General features: G+C 41.4%; 1 protein-coding gene across 1 annotated transcript in view; it reads left to right on the top strand.

Moving 5' to 3' along the window:
- Positions 1-14,708, top strand: part of LOC149273528 (rho guanine nucleotide exchange factor 11-like) — a 59,336-nt gene extending 44,628 nt beyond the window's left edge. The window contains exons 26-46 of the mRNA XM_089506210.1: positions 279-308; positions 973-1,099; positions 2,584-2,763; positions 2,876-2,923; positions 3,010-3,197; positions 3,395-3,541; positions 3,946-4,025; positions 4,196-4,321; positions 4,634-4,751; positions 5,297-5,475; positions 5,842-5,917; positions 6,346-6,513; positions 6,689-6,776; positions 7,098-7,202; positions 7,602-7,684; positions 7,801-8,028; positions 8,408-8,824; positions 10,621-10,716; positions 12,846-13,135; positions 13,863-14,049; positions 14,659-14,708. Coding sequence (XP_089362336.1) covers positions 279-308; positions 973-1,099; positions 2,584-2,763; positions 2,876-2,923; positions 3,010-3,197; positions 3,395-3,541; positions 3,946-4,025; positions 4,196-4,321; positions 4,634-4,751; positions 5,297-5,475; positions 5,842-5,917; positions 6,346-6,513; positions 6,689-6,776; positions 7,098-7,202; positions 7,602-7,684; positions 7,801-8,028; positions 8,408-8,824; positions 10,621-10,716; positions 12,846-13,135; positions 13,863-14,049; positions 14,659-14,708 — 3,011 coding nt within the window. The remainder of the gene's footprint in view (positions 1-278; positions 309-972; positions 1,100-2,583; positions 2,764-2,875; positions 2,924-3,009; positions 3,198-3,394; positions 3,542-3,945; positions 4,026-4,195; positions 4,322-4,633; positions 4,752-5,296; positions 5,476-5,841; positions 5,918-6,345; positions 6,514-6,688; positions 6,777-7,097; positions 7,203-7,601; positions 7,685-7,800; positions 8,029-8,407; positions 8,825-10,620; positions 10,717-12,845; positions 13,136-13,862; positions 14,050-14,658) is intronic.
- Positions 14,709-25,470: the final 10,762 nt, after the last annotated feature.

The following is a 25,470-nucleotide window of genomic DNA, read 5'->3' on the forward strand; positions in this document are numbered from 1 at the left end:
CTATAGTTTGTGGCCGTCGGGCAATGATAGGCAGACAGGAACCATAATTCGTATCATCATTCAGCTGATGATGGTCTTTGAGGTCAAACACATTCCAGAATTGGTCCAAAAAAAGGTCCAGAGTTTCCCAGACACAATGTTTTCCCATCTAACAATACGCCTACATGGTGTCTTAGAAAAGGAATTTCCCTTTTTCTATCGCTGTGCTCCTCTTCACATAATTCCGCTGCTTGCTTTCGATTAAGAATGATTTTAATTTCTCGTTTTTTCATTTATAGCATTTCATGTTCCTTTGTCCCCTGGTGAAGGTAAACGTCCTCTCATTATTTTGTCCTGCTTACAAAACATTTTTCCTTTCCTTATTTTTTTATTTTTTTTTGGTTGCACTAACCTATTATTATAATAATTTTCTTTTTAATCCAGCTGGGTGCCTTGTCCACTTCTTTGCTAGATAACAATACTCTAGTCAAGTGGGGGTTTCATCGGCTAACCTGAAGAGGTTACAATCTAGCGAAATGACCTTTGTCCTGATCACATAGATGAAGCCGAGTAGATAGTAGATGACACCTGGACTATTGTAATCAATTGATTATAACCTCTTCAGAGTTTAGCCTCATCATACTAACTGTATCCATTCTAGAGTCTTCGCTAATCTAGAAGTTCTGAATGTCCCTCAAACTACTGTTCTTGTCCTGCTTTGGAATGTGTCTTTTATGATGGTGATAACTTTTTTTTAAATGCGTGTTAAGTTTTGGAGAGAGTCATTAACATTATACGTATTATCTTTTTTCCGCCCCCCCCCCCACATTTCTCTACACCCCTCTCTTTCTTATCATCTTTATTTCAATCTCTTAATCGGCTTCCTTTTCTCCCCACCTCCTCCGTTCTCCATTTTTTCCCCGTTCCCCTTGTACTATCCATTTGTCCACTCCCCCCCCCCCATCTCCCTATCCCCTCTGTCTCTTTCATTAGTAAAACCAGGAAACGTCAGGAACATTATTCAGCACTTTGAGAACAACCAGACACACGACCTTCAAGATATTGGCCTGCAACGGTTGTCTACGGGAAGCTTTCCCGAGGACCTTCTGGACTCTGACGGGTAAGATAGGGCAGAACATGGAATCAGGCTGAAAGTCTGAAACTGTCCATCCAAGTTGAGATACCAAGGAAATTAGAAGCTTTGTCAATTCAGTTCATACTTAACTTGTTTTCACTAACCCCGGTCCAATGTCTAATGGAACTGAATCAGTCAGAGAGACAATTTGGAATCAAATCAGGTCTCTTCAGGACGAGGAGCCAGTTCATCTGTTTTAATAGTCATTGGTATTGTTGTGTCGGGCTCCATGTGACACGGTGGTCTCATGCATAGTTGAGCACGGCATTGATTTTCATGGCTTGTCCTAGAATAGAATGGAGATCGATACAAAGCTTGCCTGCATCTGCCATGTAATGCCGGCAGTCTGAGCCGAGGCTCTGGCGCGGCGTCTAGTAATGAACATTTAGGGAAGGGTGAACTGTCTGGAAAGAAGGAGAAGGAGAGCAGCTGGTGGGGCAACGAGACAAGGTCCTGAAACATGGATAAAACAAGACCAGAGAGGAAGATATGGAGGCGGTAAGGCAGGTCTGGATGTTTTGTTGGGTTATTAGTTGAACAGACAGCTGTTCTTAATGGAGGATATTTACGTAAGGTTCCTCAAGGGTCTGCACTGGGGTCTGTTAGTAGACGTTCTTGGTGAAACGAGCCAAACGGCTAATGATTTAAGTAAATTAGTAGAACGTTTTGGCTGACGTTCAATGTTGAAAACTGTAAAAGGGATTCAACAAATTACAAGAGGAAAATTTATATTTCAAAGGAGGAGAAATGTTCAGACAAGAGGTCCTAGCCTAAAACTACAGCGTGAGAAGCTTGAATGTGACGTTAGGAAGTTTAACTTGTATGGTTGGGGCAATGGTAGATATGTGTCACAAGATAGTAATTACAATGCTCCCCACTCCCAAAAAGTGGAGCTTCGAAGTCATAATGGGAACTGAGAGTAGCTTTGAGCTAAAATATCCCATTTTTCTTGAGGCTAATCTTAGTTTTTTTCGTCTGATTGCGTGTATCACATAATTGGATATGCGTTTGGGTTCTGACGACAAGGCAACGGTTTAAATGTAATCAGGTTTACTTTTTTAAATTGAATTGGAATTCCTCATGACTCATGTCTAGCCAATGAATATTTCATTTAACCTCTTAATACCGGAAATAACTGTTGTCTCGGGCAATTCATAGAGAAAAAAAATGCTAGTAAAAAAAAATTACAATTTCCAGATATTATCAATAAGAAAACCTGTTAATTCTGTTTACATTTTTTATTTTTTTTTTACGTTTCTGCAACAAAAAAATATTAGATTAATCCTTGAGAATGCCAAGACTGGGATTCCATGGTATTTTAGATGCCCACAATTCTGAAGGTCCTAAATCCCAAAGATCCACTACACTCAACCCGTTTTTAATGTTATTACAACATTTTAAATAAATGATGGTAGTTAGTTTAGATAAAAAAAAAAAATAGATAACAGATCTTCACCTACTATCGACAGCTCCAGGTCAGAGGTGAAGCTCGGGCGGTCGGAAAGCTTGAAGGGGCGCGAGGAGTTAAAGAAATCCCGCAAGGCGGACAATGTTCCGCGTTCACGCAGCGATGTGGACATGGACGCAGCAGCTGAGGCCACCAGGTTGCACCAGTCGGCGTCGTCTTCTGCATCGAGTCTGTCCACCAGGTGAGAGTTCAGTTATGGAACTGTTTTATATGTTTTGTGTCAATGAGGGGTTTATGCCACCTGCATGAATCTCTCTTCACCAGATTAACGCTCTCATGTTTTTATTCCATAGGTCGCTTGATAATCCAACGCCACCTTACACCCCAAAGCTATGTCGCAGGTAAGACCAACCGAGCAAACCTGGGGCTTTTGGGCTTGTACAATAAAATATGCCGAAGCACAACTAAAACGCTTCTGTTATCTCAGGAGCGTGGAGTCGCCCAATTTGGGGTTTACTGGAGATTCCTTGCTCTCCAACCTGCAAGAGGATGACCCCGGTCCGCTTTCTGATCTTGAACCTGAACCAGATGCACAAAATTGGCAGCATACCGTAGGTCGGGACGTGGCCCTCAACCTAACTCCGAGGGAGAGAGCCAGACAGGAGGTGATCCATGGTAAGAGTAACGCTCTACAACAGATTCAGATACAAGTATTCTCTTTGTAATTGTCATCTGTACGGCCGCCATCCCAGCAGAGCGGAGCGCATCCTCCACTCGACTTTGCTACATTTTGTGTTTGACCAGCCTGAGTAGGTTTGGATTTAGGGCCATTGCTCATGTAGCGTAAAATGCTTTCTCATGTCTGTAATCAGAACTGTTTGTGACTGAGGCGTCCCATCTCCGTGTCCTCCGAGTGCTGGATCTCATTTTCTACCAGAGGATGCGAAAAGAAAACCTACTGTCCCAAGACGAGCTGTGGCTAGTCTTTCCCAACCTTCCCGAGCTCATCGAGATCCACAGTAAGATGTACTACCTCATATTTTCTGTAGGGGATTCTTTCCAGAATGCCTTTTTCCATATGTAAGGCTTTTCTGAAAGCACAATAAGAGAAGATGTTTTATGTTACGATTGACGTTCCCCGTATGGAAACATTCTCTAGATGGCACCACGTTTGGATTGCAGTGAGAAGGATCATAAAATGGAGCTGGAATAGGATTTTGGGTAATATCTTGCCCCTTAGATAAATATGGGTGCGAAATGCGTTATGCAGATTGGCTACCTACCAATGCAAAGCTACTTAATCGCAGGCCCATTAATAGAATATCTTGAACTAAACTTTTTTAAAATTATTTTATCTCCGTTCATTTCTTGACTCTAGTAAGTGCTTTGCTCAACCTCTGATGCCTCTCCAATGTCCTTTCAGACTCCCTTGCAGAATCCATGAAGCGCGTGAGAGAGGACGGGCCGGTTGTCAAAGAGATCGGTGACCTCATGCTCTCCCGCGTATGTATCAAGACTGATAAGACCAATAGCCATGTGGTTTATTATAAATTTGGTTAATTATTAGAACTTCCTTGGTTGCCTGCTGGCGGTTCTTATGGACCAACGGCAGTAGAATATAACGTTTTATTGCGGAATTGGGTCAGTAATATTGTATTAATTGTTTTGTTCAGTTCGACGGCGCCATGGGAGAGGAAGTTCGTCAAGAAACCGCCAAGTTTTGTTCGTACCAAACAATTGCACTGGAACTGATCAAAAGCAAAAAGAGGAAAGAGACGCGGTTTAATCTCTTCATGCAGGTAATGTACCTTCACATCTGGAAATCGCTTCTTATCATAGTGTTATGATGCACCCGCCCATAACAGTCCCACAACGTGGCAGATCCATAATACACATATTCTATAAGAATGTTTTTCAGTGGACTTCTGTATATTATACTTAAGCACTGTGTATCTTATTTGTCTCTGGGCTTCTGTGCCTCTGTATAAACATTCTCCCTTAATCCACCTTTTGGGTTATATTTCACTTGATCTCTTCTATTATAATTTTCTGTCTTGCTTTTTCAAACCTTTTGTTCATTCATACAATCTTTTTGTTTTCTTGATGTTCAGGAAGCGGAGAGCAGCCCCCAGTGCAGGCGACTTCAGTTAAAAGACCTGATCGTTTCAGAGATGCAACGTCTTACCAAATACCCTCTGCTTCTGGAGAACATCATCAAACATACAGAAGGTAAGGGGCGTAGATCATGAAGGGCTTTGCGACTATGGTGGGCTCTGACCTTCCCGCTAATAATAATAGAATTCTTGAGACCAGGATACTCGCAACAAAAATACAAGTTCTTGTTGGAACCTTAACAAAAAAGCCACCATTTCTCCAACCATTACTGGAAGACCAACACCAAGAGAGGACGTGTGCAAACGTATTACTGGTCGAGTCCTTTAATGTCCGTAACAACAAGTTTTTTAGGGTTTAGTGGCGTTTCTCAGTTTCTGAAGCTGTTGCAGTATCCCTGAGGTCCGAGGAGCACCTTCCAGAAGATCAGAGGTAGGGTTTTTGTAGCCATTAGTTAACATGGCAGCTGTTCTTGCATTTGGAATAAAGCAGGAAAGCGGTGGAGTAAAGGAGTACTGGGGGGAAAAATGGCTGATGTTTACAATAGAGTATGCTGTTTGAGTTCAAACCATTAAAATGTCCAGCCCTGGTGAAAGTATTCTTTGAGAAATGTTTGTTGTCCTGGATTATGCGATACGACACCTTGTGTTCTGATCCCACAGCCGGCACACAAGAACACCTAAAGCTTTGCCGCTGCCGGGATCGGTGCCGCGATATCCTGAAGTACGTGAACGAGTCCGTCAAACAGGCAGAGAACACGCATCGGCTGGCAGAATACCAAAAACGTCTGGACACTACATCGCTAGAGAGGACACACAACCCTCTGGCTGCAGAGTTCAAGGTAACCTGTATTATGTGTTGTAAGCAAGTTTTACCGCATTTCAGGCTCTTGGGTCTTTCGGCCTGCTGAATCAAGCCACCATGGGTTTTTCTTGCCACACTGAAGGAGGTCATGCTGTCCTTGGGTCTATGAAAGTCTACATGTCTGTAGATACAGATAATCCATATGGTAACCCCTGCTTACTCTACAAGTCTTTACGTTTAGTACTCCAAAATGCTCTTTGTTTCTCTTTTGCTACAAAAATGTCCAAGGTTTCTATCACAGTGGCAATGAGATATTGAATAGAATGGGTATGTTGTAAAAAAAAAAATTATTACTGTTAAATCAGAAGTAATGCCATTAATTACATTTCCCGTTTTTCCACAGAACCTAGACCTGACAACAAGGCGCATGATACACGAAGGGTCTCTAACCTGGAAGATAACGAAGGATAAGACTATAGGTATGCAGTGAACAAGAGTCCTGGCAATATACATGGGTTAAAAATCATAAATAGAAGGTGTCATGGTACATAATGTTACACACATGCAACAAGACGCCCGTCCCTAATTTTTACATACTTGCTTGCGACAACTAATGACTTGTTTGTCTCAAGATGGATCATGTTGGGAATCTGTAAGTGTTGTAAGAAGTGTTCTAATTAATTAATTAATTTGCTAAACAATGTTTCAGAGTGCCCAATGGGGGAAACGAGGTTGAGTTATAATCTTTTCAGATATTGACACCAGCAAGTTATTCTTCTGATTCCGTGACCCAACTACTCTCTCCGCGGCTTCTTGCAATTCATGTTACCTATTTTGTGTTTTCTTCGCTGAATTCTCAGTTTGTAAGTCGTACTTATTTCTTTGTCGCTTCTTATCTCCACTAAAGACTTACATGTCCTACTCCTCGAAGACCTACTGGTCCTCCTCCAGAAACAGGATGAGAAATTAGTGCTGAAATGTCACAGCAAAACCGCCACGGTGTCTACAGACACCAAGCAGACCTTCAGCCCGGTCATCAAGCTCAACTCTGTGCTGGTCCGATCGGTAGCAACAGGTAAGAGCCACCCTCCCTCCAGACTCAGCTCTTCACTAACCACACTATATTTGCCTTGAACCTTTGGATCAATTCCCTTGTATTCTTGAAAATCCATATGAGCCATTGTCCAGATATTTAATATGAAGTCTCCCATACATTGTGACCTGTAACAATATTTGTACTTCTCCCTCAGATAAGAAAGCCCTCTTTATTATCTGCACCTCAGAACTTGGACCTCAGATCTATGAGTTGGTGGCCTTCACGTCCTCGGAAAAAAATACGTAAGGCTGGCGACTGAAAACTGTACTGGAGCAAGTCTGACTTGGTTTAGCATGAGTTTCCCCTTAGCAGCTGCCTACATTGAGAAGGGTTAGGTGGGCTCTAAGAACTTTGCTAGGGATACTTTGACAGGTCATCCTTCTCCTGCTTTTCTCCTGTTGTCTGTATGCAGTGTTCTCGTTTTTGAGGCTACCAATGTCCTACATCAGGTTCAAGTAGAAATTATTTAGAAACCGTGGCCTTAAATTTGTATTCTTTGATTAGCCTCCTTTAAGATTTCTAAGGATGTCTTTTAAACCCTTTATTTTGGTGGTCACATACAGATGGAAGGAACTTTTGGAAGAAGCCACGAAAAGTAACATGAGGAATACCTCTGGTCTGACAAAACGCACTCAGGAACTATCTGGCCCCAGGCCTCCCTCTGCCAGGTAAAGTAAATCAACTCTCCATAGTTTTGAGGGATACCAAAAAAATGTCAGCTCACCGACTTCGCCATGTATTATAATGGGCCGGCCAATCTGTGCCTGCTTTTGTGTCACATGACTGTTAAGTTCCCTGAAGAAAAATTGTGAATGATGCAAAATTTTATACGGTTAAAGTATTATTTCTAGAAAGAGTTTGCGCGCTCAACAGTAATTAATGATGCCCCTGCTGTGGTACTTGTTAAAATTTGCAGAGCAGGCAAAAAAACTAATTTTAATGACGTTGAAGTGTTTTTTCCTGCAAAGCTGAGGTTTGAAGGGCGTGCAGGTTTGTATTTGTTGGCAGGATTTAAAAGGAGACATTGTTTTGGTAATTCTAATTTACCGACAATCTGTTTCTTGCAGTGTGGTTTTACAGGATGCCGGCATCCCAACTATACTATCTGCAGATGATGAACAAAGGGCCAACAGGGAGGACCTTACATCAGGTACATCTCCTTCACAGATATTTTGTGGCAATTGATAGCATGTTGCATTTGGCTTAGCCAAGGACACCGAATGGGTTCCACCAGTTTGCCAAATTGTCCTCGTTCATTTATTCTAGTAGACAAGAGCCAGAATGGCTTAATGGCAGACTCTAAACCCAATATGTTGCTGGAAGAGCCAGAAACAGAAGAAGCGGAGGAAGAGGAATCCCCGACGCCTACGCAGGTGCCTCTGTCTTCCAAGGTGGAGGATGCAGGAGGTGGGTCTGAAGGTTCATCTTCAACCTACCCTTCCTACAAGTGGCCTCCTGTGACAGAGGGGCTGGCGGATTCTGCACTTGAAGATGGTGAGTTTCTGTTGTAATAATTAGTCTTTCTACATGCGTCCGTTGGCCGTATCATTGCCTAGCTTTTATTGGTAATTTACTGGTCTAAGGTCGTAGCCTTTATGTTTTGTCTTGTAGAGCTTGGGTTTTTTCCAGTACATTTTGACATTTGATCTTTTTAACGTTTCTTTGTTTAATGTTTTCTCATTGCTTGAACTGATCAAATTAGCATTATCATGGAGGCAAACTGTTGATATTAGGATGTTAGGCTTCTAACATCTATATCTATTTGTTTGGGTTTGTTAGAAGACTGTTCAATTAAAATAATAACAATAAGTGATAGCTCTAAGAGGATTACTTAATTTTGATGTTCAAGTACAACCTCTCTGTTGCCTTCCAGTGGAGAACCTTCGACAACTAATCCTGCGCAGCCTGCTTCCCTTGAGACATTCAGAGTATGAATCTCACACTGCCCCAGTTGCTGAGCCAGAAGAAGACCTTACACCAACTCCTTCAATTACCGGGGCATCTGGGCACCCCTGGGAAACCACAACAGACACAGTATTAGAGACTCTAGTTGGAGAGGACCCAGCAGATGGCAGGGGAGACCTGAAAACGCAATCCTACATCAGTTCTGAAGGTAGCACTTCTTTGATAGACCATAGAGACCTGACATCCTCTAGAGATGGAAAGGAGACTGCTTGGAACCTGGTAGAGAGACATCCGAGTGGGAATTCTGTCCTCCAAAACCAGCCTGAGCCGCTAGAAGCTCCTACTGAGGATTCTCACGACAAAGGATACAAAGTTATCCGGAAAGGTAAGAAGAAATGTTCTTGGAAACCAATAGCTCAGTCTTCAGACACATAACACAGCCTGGGTCATAGGCTTGGAATGCCTTCTCCAGGTTAATGAAGACCTCAAGGGAGTCAACTATGCCTGGTGTATGACATGATCTGACAAGTTAGTACCCCTGAGTGGCACTCAAAGTGTGAGTTGCTCCTTTGATGGCTAAAGTACCCTTGGTAATCACTCCACTCACTATTATTAGGTCCCATCAGTAAATACATACTCACCATTTTCTTCCATAGTAGTTCACTTTTTATGTTTAGTTTTTTTCTTTTATCTCCCAATCAGTGATGTGACCTTTGGCTCCTTATGTCTTTTAAAGGAAGTCGATTGATTTCTGTGGTAGAGCTGCTTCACATCAAGGTTCTTTATTCTAAAGATACTGAACCAATTTTTTCTTAGCTCACTTGGTGTTGGCTAAAACTTTTTCATGGCAAAAAAATCAAAAATTGTGTTTGTTTGAATCTGGAAGTAAAGAGCAGTTTAGACCAAACCGTGCTCTAAAAAAGTCCCTTCTCAGACTTTGTGTACTCTTGTTCTTCTTAGCTTGCAGAGTTGCTTTTTAATTCGGCCTTGCTTACATTTTTACACCTAATGTACTTTGGGATAAGATATTGGAAATTAGGAGATTTCTCAGCCCAGTTTTTATACATTTGTGAAAAAGTGGTGTTGCACAATTTCTGTCACTAGGCAGACTTATACTGTGCTTACATGCGCTATATCATATTACATCATATTTCAGAGCTACTGTAGCTTTTAGGCCGTAATGGCGTCTTTGATGATGTCATAAAAGCTTCCTACCCCATTGTATATCTACAGCAACACATGGGTGACATAATATTTTGGCAGATTGTTTACACGTAGAACATACCGCTTTCAAAAGAGACATTGCATCAGCATTTAACCCCTTAAGGACAAAGGGCGGTCCCCAAACCCATTGAAAACAATGCATTTTGCACTTTGTCACTAAGGGGTTAAATGACCTGCGCACACAGCCAAGATATGTTAAAGTCCCCTTTCTCAACCTCTAACTCTCTCAACACACCTTGTCTCTTGCCCGGTCATCCCTTTCAACCTCTTCTTCCTCACTTGACCCCCTGCCTCCTTTTCTTTCTCTCTTGACCCCCTTTCTTCGTTCTCTCACCGCTTATCTCTCGTTTCCCCCTCGTTCCTTACTTCGATATGCTCCTGCCATAATCAGCCGTATAATTGTATAAAAGTACTCTTGCTGATGACCTTCTTCAACTAGCGGTGGACTAAATTGCATGTCTCTTGGATGTCCATCAAAATAAAAGAACACGTCATTTACATGTGATCAATAGCTATGGGTAAAGGTTCGTAAAACACACATACGTATACTTCAACTATGGTGGTGGGTATATAGGAAAAGAAAACAGACCTGTCCACCTCAGTCCTCCTTAATTTCTCACTCGAGAATGTCAGTCTTTCATTTGTAAGTGCGATTAACTCCCTGCGGTAACCCACAGCTGTATTTTACATATTTATTTCTCCTGACCGTATGAATCAAAATTGGACACTAACGTTCTTTCAGCTAATTTCTGTTTTTATCATCTAAAATCTTTTTTTTTGTTTTTATCTTTCCAATTTCCCCTCCCCTTCTTTTTTTTCTTATTTTGTCTGTTTTTTTTTTTAATGTTTTTTTATTTGTTTTTTTATTATTATTTTTTTTATTTTATGTTTTTGTGGTTTTTTTTTTTGTTTTTTTTTTTCTTTTATCCTTTTCTCCCTCTGGTGTTTTCTGCACAGCTGAGGTGGTGGGAAATAATGATGTCATACCGTTGCCAGACAGCAGCCAATCAGAGAGAGTGTTGCAGGAAGCTGGCGGTGGAACTAATTTAGATGGTAAAAAATAATTATCTTCTGAGTTGCGAGGTGGACAGGAGAAGGAGGGCTTTGCCAAACAGATGACCCATCTCTGTCTGTCTCTCTTCATCATCATCATCATCATCATCATTCTGCATACGCTCAAGTGGCATCACCCTTTTATTCCAAATTATCTGCTTTACAAAAGGACATACATTCTATTATATGTAGCATCCAAAGTTGACGTATCTGCTTGTTCTGTGTTAAAGGTCTACATTTGTAAACCCTTCACGTGTCTGTGCGTTCCATTACGTGTCTCGACTAACCACATCTAGCAAATCATACTAAAACTATTTATTTGAAGAATGAGAGTCTTTTTATTACAATCATATGTTTGGATTGTATTCGTTATGGAAAAAAATGATATATTAAAACATTTAGATTCCTATAGATAGAAGCACGCTAATAACATCATTATTGTCTTTATCATTTATAAAAGAACTGCATTTTCTAAATTGAAAAGTGAACACTCTCTCCTTTGAAGGTGCCGTTCTATATAGACAAGACCTTAATTGCGCTCTAAGATGTAAAACGGATCTGTCTCTTCTCCTTCCTGAAAGAGTAATCACGTCCCCAAAAAAATTACTGAATAGTTAGGACCATATTCATCCTGTTAGAATTATCTGAATATCTTAATGTCCCTCCACTACCACCCCCAATATTGGCGTGTCTTCTCTGTCATCTTCCAGTCATGGTGTACCGTATGGCGGCGTCAGGCTACTAACCAAGCTCGGTAATAGACCTCCGCATGGAAAATTGCTTCTAATGTAATGTTTCGGTACATGAAAAAGAATGATGGTGGAAGGGATTCTTTTTAAAAAAAAAAAAAATTTTTAGGAATATTCGCACCACAATCGAGAAACTCTGCTCCGGAACACAAAATTTCCTTATATTTTCACATCTGGTCTCATGGCGGTGTTGTCGGCGTTATCATCGTGGAGTCTGGGCAGGGACAAAAGAAAAGGATTCAACTTTAGAAATGTTCAGTTGATTAAAAACCTAATTTGTATTTGGCCGGCAGTGCGCTTTGTGGCAGAAACCCGGCTCTAGGTTACGCGGTTAGGCGTTTTCAACTAATTTCAAACGAATTAGTGAAATAGCAATACAAGTGAAGATTATAGCTTCATTTTACATGGGAACATTTAAATCTAATACATATATTTGTGTTTGGATTGTTTTTGATTTTTTTTTGCTTGTTTTCATATAAATCAGAGCAGCTAATATACAAAAACCAGATTGTTTTTTAAGGTATTCTCCCATTTTCAAAGTTAACTAAGATTTAATACTAGGATAAATTTCTCTTGTGTTGTAGACGCTCGTCAATTATTTGGAAACGTTTTTAACAGATATGTGTTTTTGGTTTCTTTTGATTTAAATAGGCTAAAATTTGTTGAACAGGTTTCTTTGGAGTTGGTTTGTCCATGATGAGATGCTACCAGTGGGGCAAGGGGTATATTTAGTAAAACACATTACATTCGCTATCCTGGAATGAGGGGCTTTCTTAAAAAAGGAAACCATTTTGGACATATGTTGAGTTCCATTAGAAGCAATTTCTGGAGTGTCCAATATTTTCCTTTTAATTGTGAGTTAAGCGTTTGTTTCTGTATACCCTACAAAAGTCCATCTTTGCAGCTTCCAATTCATGGACGTATATTTCCGATAATGTCCTATCAAATGTCCTATCAAACAACATCGAAATGATTATAGGTTTTATTTACACTTATTCTGGCCTTTTTAAGGGTGATGCCTCGTATTAACCTAACTCACATTTAAGCTTTGTTTTGTTTTTAATCTCCATCATCTACATTCATCTCTTGAAGACCTTTCTTTAAGGTCTTTTAACCCGCATCCCCCCCCCCCCCAATTAACATGTTTTGTTAAATGCCGCCAAACCTGAGATTGAATTTTCTAATCCCGTTTTGAACACTCTCTTGAGCCTGGGCACGAGCTGGATCAGTAAGGGTGCCTTTGCCCATTAAGTGTTGGTTAGAATGTCTTCCAAAGTCATTCACCCCCAGAATATGATGGCTTGTTGCATGTATTTTTGTCTTAATAAATACATCTGACCGCTATCCTAACCGCTATCTCTCTCCACTCCTGCATATTAGGAAATATGTTTTATGTGGTCATGCCATCTGTTCCTGCACTGTCCCCTCCCGAAGAAGAACACAAAGAAGAATGTGATCTAAGTGGCTACTCCGAGCGGCCAGAAAGCCCTTGTTTGTCTAAGTTTCGGGAAAAAACCAACCCGCAGTCAGAAGGTCCAAGCCCCTCAGCTAGGAGTACTGAAAGTGAACCCCCTTCTTCAGACGTACTTCCACCCAATTTGATTATTCAGGATGTAGATATGATCTTCCGGACGATCGAGCAGCTAACGGCCAAGCTTCATAAGTTAAAGGTGAGGTTGATATCTGGATTGGGTATTTTCCGCTCTTGGGTTGAATCTTTTTTTAATAAACAAGACTCTTTTCCACTTAGATAAAACTTTTTTATTGTACAATACAATGTTGCAGTAAAAAAGTATATGCAACGTGAAATTTAAGGTTGTAAAGACAAAGGAATTGTCAGGATAAAAATGTATGGGGCTCATTGGCACGCTTATCACGACAGATCAGTCCCATTCAGCCTTGTCAAGTCTGCCACTTTTTCGCTGGACCTAGACCTTGAGTCGTGAATCTAAGACTAAGCATCTGTACCTGTACGGTTATACATAAAAATTACTGTTTTTAAAAAAACCTAAGTGGGCCAGTTGCTTGAGCTTGATGGCCTCCGCGCATGCAGTGCTGTTGAGCCGCGAGGTCCATTTAGTAATCTACATTGGATGAATAGGGAGAATAAACCAAGCAAGAAAAGGGACACAGGGGCAAAAAAAAAAAAAAAAAAAATGTGAATTTCTAGGTGGTCAGATTTTGTTTCTACCTGATTCTGATCATGAAAACGCATTTTGTCATTGCTTTGTTGATTAAGGTTTTGACGTTTGAGGACAGAGCTGACAGATGGCTCTAACTTTAACTACATTTCCCGTTATCCATGGAAGAAGTTTTCCCGTCGGCTGCAGGAGTCCTTCATAAAATAGAATCTGTGATTGTGTAAATAAACCGTCTCTTTTTCTTCTATCAATGCAGGAAGTGGAGTCGGCGCATCAAGAGCTTTTAAGGTCCTTGGGACAAAGGGCGGCTGAAGAAACAAATAATAGCTATGAGACCCCAACGGAGGAGGAGAAGCACTCGCGCTCACACCACGAACCCAGCGTTACTAGCAACTCTCTCTTCTTCGTAAGAAACAGCATTTCTGTGTCCCTCCGCCGTGACGGTAAGGATCTTAGTAAATAACATCCTTTTTGTAACGCGTACTACGTATTCCCACGTCCAAGTTATCACGGGTTGTTTAGCTGGGCTTCGTGGCGTGCATTGGAGACAGGACTAAAACTTATACATCTTATACTTACTTCTAAATCTGGAACGACCGGTCACGTTGTTACTTTAAAACTAAAATAATGAGAAAAGACCATTAATCTATTGTAATAGTTTTGTTGTTTTTTTTATTTTTACTCTAAATCCATAAATTATTTTTCTACAATATATTTACATGTAGATCTTTTTATGTATTGTATTAGATTTGTGCATTCAGATTCCAACAAATTCTGTTAAATTCATTAATTGGTATGAATGTTTCGAAAATGCAGAGGGAGACGAAAAAGAGAAAATGAAAAACGAAGGAGAAAGCTCCGAATTTTAATGTTTAAACTGTTTTTTTCTTGACTGGGGGGGGGCCTCAGAATTTTGTCCGAACTGAAAGGGCAAGGAACGAAATTCGTTGCCCGCAAACAAATAGTCAAAATCTGAAAAAAATCTGTTTCACAACGTATTTGTTTTTGTATTCATCTTTCCTCTTTTTTTTATTTTTTATTTCTTATTATAGGCCTGTCAGAATCACAAGCCAACGCTATCGATTACAACATGGGATTTTAACGGCGTGCCCCCGCAGCCAAGAAATATGGCTGTCTCCACCCCCCATACCTGTTCAAATGGCTATCGTGGTATGCAAGACTTTGAGATGGAAACCGTTTTTTTTGATCAGCAAGGTCTGTAAATAACCTGGACTGACAAAGAGAAAAATACTTTAAAAAACAAACAAAAAAACTGGAATTATTATTTTTGGAAGAAAGAAAAGCATGTTAGCTTAATTACACACATATATGTATATGTATAGTTATATACCTATTTAAAACAAAAAAGAATCATTCACTCTTGCTGAGAAAAAAACAAAACAAAAAGTGTTTCCCCTTCTGAAACGCATGCTGTTGCTGTGGCATGTTCCTCGCGAAGGCCCTGGCTAAAAAAAAAAGTAAGCGAGACCTCTTACGGACGGCGTTACACGCGGGGAGACGTTCTGCCTTGCTTCTGATGCCCTTCTGCGCTGCGGAGAGTTTATTCTGTAGAAAATGCACTATTTCCGATTACGAGAAGCCTTTGTATCTGCGCACGGGCTGCCCCCTCTGTTATATTTTTTTTTTCCTGTATAAATATGTATGTATGTGCATTTTTTGTTTTATTTTGTAAATAGTTTTTTCGTTTTTTGTTTTTTTTTCGTCCTTCCCCCTGCCCTCTTCTGACTTGTAATAAAGCAGGCTTTTTACCACTGGTGTTCTGCAAAGTTTTTAACAATCTGTAAAAATCTAATGTGAGCATACCATGGATTTGTGTTTTTTTGAGGGGGGGTGCAGTTAAATTGCTTTTTTTTTATTATTTAAAAATAGCCAACTTTGGTAAGTTTCTCTTAAAAATAAGTACTGAGCTTGTCGAGTTTTGTTTTTTTCCTTAGTGATTGTACCATTACTTCCCTAAGAAAAATTCCAGGGCTGGCTTTGCATGTTGCTTAAGGTGCCAATTAGACTTCAAAAATAACTGACTATTTTTATTATTTACTTAATATTTATTTCACCAAAGAAAAAAAATAATGGGAAAACAGCTTGCACTTTAGAAGTTACAGGCTACTTTCTTGGCAAACGGCACAATATACTCTCAGGCCCTGAATGATTTAGTAATTTTGTAAATCACAAAAGGGGCGGCCTCTGCCAGTTGGCGGAGACTTGTGCCAATATTATCTGTTCGGATTGATACAAAAACCTAGAATTTGCATATAAAATTACCAGAATCACTTTCTATACACTTCATCGCCATCTAGCAAACAAGCTTATATTTTTAAAGTGACGTCTTTATTAACATACATATAAATAGGAAAGGCAACTATCGGGCGGTGTGGTTTTGATACACGTGTCTGAAACACGCAAGCCATGGGGGGCCACCTTTCTGTCATGTCTGTTTTATTACACAGGAAGTCATAAGTGTTCGTGACTTTAGTTCCTGTCCCAAAGGACTTTGCGTGTTCTGCCTGAAAGGTATCGGTTTAGTCGGAATGTTGTTTTTAACCAGAATTACTATAAAATAAAGTATTTTCCTTTACAGCCATCTGCACTGCCCCAAACACGCAGGCTGTGCGTTACCTCATGCTATCACATCTGCGGGATCATGTGTGACATCACTACCGGCAGGCACTGTGTGGTGATGTCATCGCACAGCAAGCTGAATTGGATAAGGGGTGTAAGAGGATTAATGTGGATACGCTAAAAATGCTAATGCGCCAGTGTGCTTTACTTAGAGTGCACGGCCTCTGCCTGATATATAATAATCATATAATGATACAATTCTGAGTGGATTAGGCAGAGCTCTCACACAAATATATCTCCCTACAAAATTATATAGGTTTATAAAACAAATTAAAGGTAAATATCCACTCATAGCCAGCAAATTACAATTTCTAACATTTCTGCATATATTATGAAATTCCACCACTGGACCAACACAGTTACACTACACATATCTCACACACACCCCCCTCTATTATTTCTGAGAATATGATGTATTTTTACTGAGGAAATGTAAAGATATAGTGCCCCAAATAACAGCCCTGTACCTAGCAAATGTCATTTTTCAACATTCTACATGGGGGTTAAAAAATTTCCCAATTGTACCAATACAGTTACGCTGCACATATCTCACACACCCCCTCTATTATATCTTACAATATGATGTGTTATTACAGTGGAAATGTAAAGATATAGCGCCCCAAATATCTGCCCAGTAGTTAGCAACTGGCACTTTTCAACATTCTACATGGGGTTTAAAAATTTCAGTTCAGTCGTGTCACATATACCCCCCACTTTATAATATCTTACAATACGGAAAAGCTTACTGTGGCAACTTAAAAATATAGAGCACTAAATCTTAACCCATTGGTTAAAAACAGACTTTTTTCTATATATAAAGGGGTAAAAAAAATGCCTCCATTGGACCAATACATTTACACTGCATGTACCTCATACACCCCCCCTCTATAATCTGACACAACTTCATATGTACAATACTAATGGATTCCATGCATGTTTGCATCAATATAGAACAAATAAAAATCATAGATGTCAACATGCAAGAGAAAAAATATTCTTAGCCCTGGTGGAAGAACAGAAATATCCTGAGCAAGAACCTTGATTTACATGTAGTTGTGCTTCTTCTCCAGCAGAGGGCGACCTAGCACTGCCTTCTTTTGGACATAGAACTGCTTCATTATTATTATTATTATTTCTGCAGCGCCTCATACAGTCCATACATTCAAAGGGTGTGACAAATTTAGAATTGACAGACCAAGAGAAACAGATACATTCGAAAAAGAGGGACCGTCGTTTCCCTGCATATAAAACACTTTAAAACTGATATTCCTAAAATGGCCCATTGTATAATCTCCAATTACCTTCCCCTACTTCTGTATTCATGTTCCCGGGATGCATTGTTACAAATTGTATTGTATATACAGAACAATACACTCTGCAATCTGCGTATTTGTATAGCAGAGCAATCATCCACCCTCTCCATCTGGAGGTATCATTAGTGGCTTGGAGATTGTCACAAATGGGACAATTTGCATAAAAAGCCTAAACACAAAGATTCCGCTGTAGCCGCGGGTGAAGTATGTGCTTCCCTCATATTAAACAGTTATTATATGATATTATATATTATATATCCAATTATATTAAACACAAAGATTCCGCTGTAGCCACGGATGAAGTATGTGCTTCCCTCATATTAAACCGTTATTATATGATATTATATATTATTATATATCCAATTATATTAAACACAAAGATTCCGCTGTAGCTGCGGATGAAGTATGTGCTTCCCTGATATTAAACAGTTATTATATATTATTATATATCCAATTATATTAAACACAAAGATTCTGCTGTAGCCACGGATGAAGTATGTGCTTCCCTCATATTAAAGCGTTATTATATGATATTATATATTATTATTATATATCCAATTATATTAAACACAAAGATTCCGCTGTAGCCGCGGGTGAAGCATGTGCTTTCCTCATAATAAACAGTAATAATATGATATTATATATTATTATTATATATCCAATTATATTAAGCACAAAGGACAGCAAACAGGAGATGTGCTGCCGGAGAAATGTATCGTCTTCTTTAACACAAAAGCACTTACTGTGAAGGGGTAATGGGGGTAAGGGTTACTTTGGCTGAAAGTATTTATCTTACTGCACGGTGGTCAGCTACAAATACATGTGTTGGGGCGATTTACTGAGCTCATCCACCAAGCATTGAGCATAACGGGGGGGCATCCAAAGTCACATGATCACCAGCAATAGCGCGTGCTAGAGCTGCAGATAATGTAAGTGAAAGATAGAAAATCTTGTCATTTTGGAGAATTGTAACGATTCAGCTATAATAAAATGCAGCACGAGTAATGAGGACGTTGATACATTAATACACAAAGTGTTACATCACTAATACAGCATCTATTATTATTATTACTATTATTATTGTTAATATTATTATTACTATTATTAATAATATTATTATTATTAGTATTGTTATATTTTATGATTATTATTATTAGTATTACTATTATTATTGTTATTAATAATATTATTACTATTGTTATCGATACAGTCATTTATTTAAAAAAAATATGTTGGTTGACAATGAACCTCCTGGGGTGAGGATGAACAGACGCCATGTCTGAAACTTTGTATAGCACATACTATAGTCCAATCTTATAGCATAAAGTGCAGATATTGCCCCATTATACATCGTTCACATAATAATGATTATTATTGCCCCTCTCCATGCGGTAGGTGCCCTGTTACAGCTCCTGTAGCTCTCCTCCGATGAATATCATGGTTTATTCACGTATTGTTACTGCGAGGTCTGCCCCCCGCAGGCTGTCAGGATCTCCTGGTAGGAATGGAGGTGGATCTTGCAGGTAGAGGGCGGCGCTGATTGATCCACCTGGGCCAGGACTGCTGGGCTGTTCAGTGATTTCCAAAGAGCTGCTTTGATGTTGCCGCTTAATCCACTCTTTCTATTAAGAAATGGAAACCCAAAAGACCCCACAAGTTTGCGTGGGGGGCTGCTGTCAACTTTCTGCCCCCCAAAAAGCCTGTTTGGGGTGAATTGGGGAATTATCTGCTCAATCAAGCAGCAGGCCAAGGCCCTGGAATATAATATTGGTTGCAGATCAGCGGAGCTCTGGGGTCTGGATTATTACACCAAAATCTATCCCATGAAGGGATTGTTTGGACTCCGGCTGAAGTATTACAGTAAGGACACGGAGGGCCGGTGAGTGGCTTGTTTACAAGACAAGCATCTGGTTTTATTTATCAAGAAATAGTTTTTAAAAAAACAAACAAACTGGGCCTAAAGGGTTAAACCCTGTGTTGTGATGTAGCATCTGAGATGTTTGCCGCTCGCTTGTATGTCTTTAACAATACGATTGTGTTTGCCTTGCGATGGGCCGCACGCCGCTGTGGCACACAGAGGGTTAATATTGTAGCGCTGTTTACTCTTTGTGCAGAGTTTATGTCCATGTTCTGGGGTTTGATTCGCTCGCTGGGCTGCGGCGTGCCGGTTACCCTCTCATGTGGGTAAAGCTGATCGTTCCAAGTTCTTGGTGCTGATACATTGTATATATTGTGTATATAAGTAATAATAATAATAGTAATAATGCCGTCTGCCATTTGACGTCACATCAAATGCTATTAATAAGTTAATTTAATACACACTGACACTACAGTACTCAGGGGCGGGCTGGGCCGGGGGGCAATTGCCCCCCAGGCCGCCCTAAATCCGGGCCGGTGGGCCGGACGGACGACCGGCCGGCAGACGAGCATTCAATGCGACTGCGGCTGCAAATTTAAAAACTAAGCGGCCGCGAGCAGGATTGAATGTGGCCGTCATGCGTACCTGGCGAGGGAGGGGGAGGGGGGGGGGCGGTCCGCCCCGGCTGCCGCTCATCTGAGGGGTGCCACCATGCCGGCACTCCTTCAGAAACGATGCGCGCAGCAACTGTGGCTGTGCGCCGGGACTTGATGTCAAATCCCGGCGCACAACACTGAAGCCACGCCCACCGTCTTCCGCGCTCAGAGTGCACCGGAAGGACAGGAAGAAGAAGAAGAAGAAGAGGAAGAGGAGGAAAAGTGAGAGTGAAAGAAGAAAAGGTAGGAGAGAGTGGATTAGTAAGTGTGTGAGAGTGATGGGTGTTATGCTGAATGTAAGTGTGTGAGAGTGATGGGTGTTATGCTGAATGTAAGTGTGTGAGAGTGATGGGTGTTATGCTGAATGTTTGTGAATGAGGGTTTCAGAAAGCATGGATGTGTAAGTGTTGGGGGATAGCTTGGCATAGGGAGTCCGTAATCACATCCCTTTCATGCCCAGATTCCAGCATGTAGTGGCTGCCTAGGCATGATAGGAGTATGATTGCTGTTATAAATTATTTTTTGGTCCAACTTCGGTGTGTTAACACTTTTATTGGACAGAATAATTCAATGACAGTAATAATATATATATATATATATATATATATATATAATTGCAAACAGCAATCACACTCCTATCATGCTAAGTCAGCCAGCACATGCTAGAACCTGGGCATGATAGATTGTGATTGTTGTTATATATGTGTGTGTGTGTATATATATATATATATATATATATATGTTAATATTGTTGATTTTTTTTGTCTAATTTTGGTGTTACTTTTAATAAAGTATTTTAAAGTTGTTTTTTTTTTGTTTTTTTTTCAGTTTTGGCCAAGTGAATGCTGAATTTTTAGTTTCAGTCCAGAATTTTCATTTCGGTGCATCCCTACTATATACTATGCCAGTCACTAAAGTGGTAAGCCTACACTACATCAATGTTTGGCTTCGTATATAGTGATAGGGGTTGTCAGTGTCTGGCTCAATGTATAGGCACACATTGACGGTGGTACCGCGTAATCCCTAAGTATATGATAACAATTTTGCTGTACCCCTGTCAATGTTTGCCTAACCATAGAAACTATGCAGTTTTAAAGTGTGTGTGTGTGGGGGGTGCCACATACAGGGTCATGCCTCAGCTCCTCTTCCCACGTCTTAAAAGTGGTGTGATGAAGAGCTGAGGCATGCGGTGCGTGCACGCCGGCCACTTTAATTTCATTAGGCGCTGGTGGAGTGACTGCCGCATGACGGCCGCTTTCAATGTCCCTCGCAGCTGCTTTGACGGTGCAATGGGCCAGTTGACTAGACTCCCCCCCCAGGCCTTAGGCTGCCAGCCCTCCCCTGACAGTACTACACACACTGACCCCGGCACTATACATATACACACTGACACTACAGTACTACACACACTGACCCCGGCACTATACATACACACACTGACACTACAGCACTACACACACTGACCCCGGCACTATACATATACACACTGACACTACAGTACTACACACACTGACCCCGGCACTATACATACACACACTGACACTACAGTACTACACACACTGACCCCGGCACTATACATATACACACTGACACTACAGTACTACACACACTGACCCCGGCACTATACAGACGCACACTGACACTACAGTACTACACACACTGACCCCGGCACTATACATATACACACTGACACTACAGTACTACACACACTGACCCCGGCACTATACAGACGCACACTGACACTACAGTACTACACACACTGACCCCGGCACTATACATATACACACTGACACTACAGTACTACACACACTGACCCCGTCACTATACATATACACACTGACACTACAGTACTACACACACTGACCCCGGCACTATACATATACACACTGACACTACAGTACTACACACACTGACCCCGGCACTATACATACACACACTGACACTACAGTACTACACACACTGACCCCGTCACTATACATATACACACTGACACTACAGTACTACACACACTGACCCCGGCACTATACAGACGCACACTGACACTACAGTACTACACACACTGACCCCGGCACTATACATATACACACTGACACTACAGTACTACACACACTGACCCCGGCACTATACAGACGCACACTGACACTACAGTACTACACACACTGACCCCGGCACTATACATATACACACTGACACTACAGTACTACACACACTGACCCCGTCACTATACATATACACACTGACACTACAGTACTACACACACTGACCCCGGCACTATACAGACGCACACTGACACTACAGTACTACACACACTGACCCCGGCACTATACATATACACACTGACACTACAGTACTACACACACTGACCCCGGCACTATACAGACGCACACTGACACTACAGTACTACACACACTGACCCCGGCACTATACATATACACACTGACACTACAGTACTACACACACTGACCCCGTCACTATACATATACACACTGACACTACAGTACTACACACACTGACCCCGGCACTATACATATACACACTGACACTACAGTACTACACACACTGACCCCGGCACTATACATATACACACTGACACTACAGTACTACACACACTGACCCCGTCACTATACATATACACACTGACACTACAGTACTACACACACTGACCCCGGCACTATACAGACGCACACTGACACTACAGTACTACACACACTGACCCCGTCACTATACATATACACACTGACACTACAGTACTACACACACTGACCCCGGCACTATACAGACGCACACTGACACTACAGTACTACACACACTGACCCCGGCACTATACATATACACACTGACACTACAGTACTACACACACTGACCCCGTCACTATACATATACACACTGACACTACAGTACTACACACACTGACCCCGGCACTATACATATACACACTGACACTACAGTACTACACACACTGACCCCGGCACTATACATATACACACTGACACTACAGTACTACACACACTGACCCCGTCACTATACATATACACACTGACACTACAGTACTACACACACTGACCCCGGCACTATACAGACGCACACTGACACTACAGTACTACACACACTGACCCCGGCACTATACATACACACACTGACACTACAGTACTACACACACTGACCCCGTCACTATACATATACACACTGACACTACAGTACTACACACACTGACCCCGGCACTATACATATACACACTGACACTACAGTACTACACACACTGACCCCGGCACTATACATATACACACTGACACTACAGTACTACACACACTGACCCCGTCACTATACATATACACACTGACACTACAGTACTACACACACTGACCCCGGCACTATACAGACGCACACTGACACTACAGTACTACACACACTGACCCCGGCACTATACATATACACACTGACACTACAGTACTACACACACTGACCCCGTCACTATACATATACACACTGACACTACAGTACTACACACACTGACCCCGGCACTATACAGACGCACACTGACACTACAGTACTACACACACTGACCCCGGCACTATACATATACACACTGACACTACAGTACTACACACACTGACCCCGGCACTATACATATACACACTGACACTACAGTACTACACACACTGACCCCGTCACTATACATATACACACTGACACTACAGTACTACACACACTGACCCCGGCACTATACAGACGCACACTGACACTACAGTACTACACACACTGACCCCGGCACTATACATACACACACTGACACTACAGTACTACACACACTGACCCCGTCACTATACATATACACACTGACACTACAGTACTACACACACTGACCCCGGCACTATACATATACACACTGACACTACAGTACTACACACACTGACCCCGGCACTATACATATACACACTGACACTACAGTACTACACACACTGACCCCGTCACTATACATATACACACTGACACTACAGTACTACACACACTGACCCCGGCACTATACAGACGCACACTGACACTACAGTACTACACACACTGACCCCGGCACTATACGTATACACACTGACACTACAGTACTACACACACTGACCCCGTCACTATACATATACACACTGACACTACAGTACTACACACACTGACCCCGGCACTATACAGACGCACACTGACACTACAGTACTACACACACTGACCCCGGCACTATACATATACACACTGACACTACAGTACTACACACACTGACCCCGTCACTATACATATACACACTGACACTACAGTACTACACACACTGACCCCGGCACTATACATATACACACTGACACTACAGTACTACACACACTGACCCCGGCACTATACATATACACACTGACACTACAGTACTACACACACTGACCCCGTCACTATACATACACACACTGACCCTACAGTACTACACACACTGAACCCGGCACTATACATGTACACACTGACACTACAGTACTACACACACTGACACTACAGTACTACACACACTGACCCCGGCACTATACATACACACACTGACCCCGGCACTATACATACACATACTGACACTACAGTACTACACACACTGACACTACAGTACTACACACACTGACCCCGGCACTATACATATACGCACTGACCCTACAGTACTACACACACTGACCCCGGCACTATACATATACACACTGACATTACAGTACTACACACATACACACACTGACACTACAGTACTACGCACACTGACCCAGGCACTATACATGTACACACTGACACTACAGCGCTTGATGCACACACTCAAAATGACTCCATTATGTTGCATCACATTTGTTTATAAAGTGCCAGTAGATTCCGTAGCGTTGTTAAATGATTTAAAGTTAGAGACATACGCTCTGACGCTATAGTATATACGCACTCGCATACACTACCCCTCACCTCGTGCAGACCAGCCACGCCGCTACCTTCTGCTTCTTTACCCTAAGCTTTCCTGCGGCCGCACGGTGAGGAGAGTGCCGTGTATTACGTGACCCCGCTGGCCGTAGGGTGAAAGATTGATGATGGCAGCCCTGCAAGAGGCTGGACACCAGGAATGGGTTTGTCGAGCCCTGTTGTTCTCTATCATTTATTGGTGGATATCAGAGATAATGGCGTCACGCGTCATGGTTGGGATGTATGTCTGCGCTCATGGACACCCCTGCACCGTGTTAAGGTATTTATAATGCCGTTCTCTGACATCTATGTATCTGTTCCTTCATACATAGTGTGTACTTAATGAAGTAGACCAGCTCATTCTTTTAATAGTCGGTTTTATTGAACAATAAAAATAATGGGTGATGTCATGAAACCTTTTTTTTTGTTTAATGCTCCAAACATTAA

The sequence above is a fragment of the Sceloporus occidentalis genome, unplaced genomic scaffold, assembly GCF_023333645.1.
Source record: "Sceloporus occidentalis isolate IW3139 unplaced genomic scaffold, rSceOcc1.0.p SCAF_370, whole genome shotgun sequence".
Classification (NCBI taxonomy): Eukaryota; Metazoa; Chordata; class Lepidosauria; order Squamata; family Phrynosomatidae; genus Sceloporus; species Sceloporus occidentalis.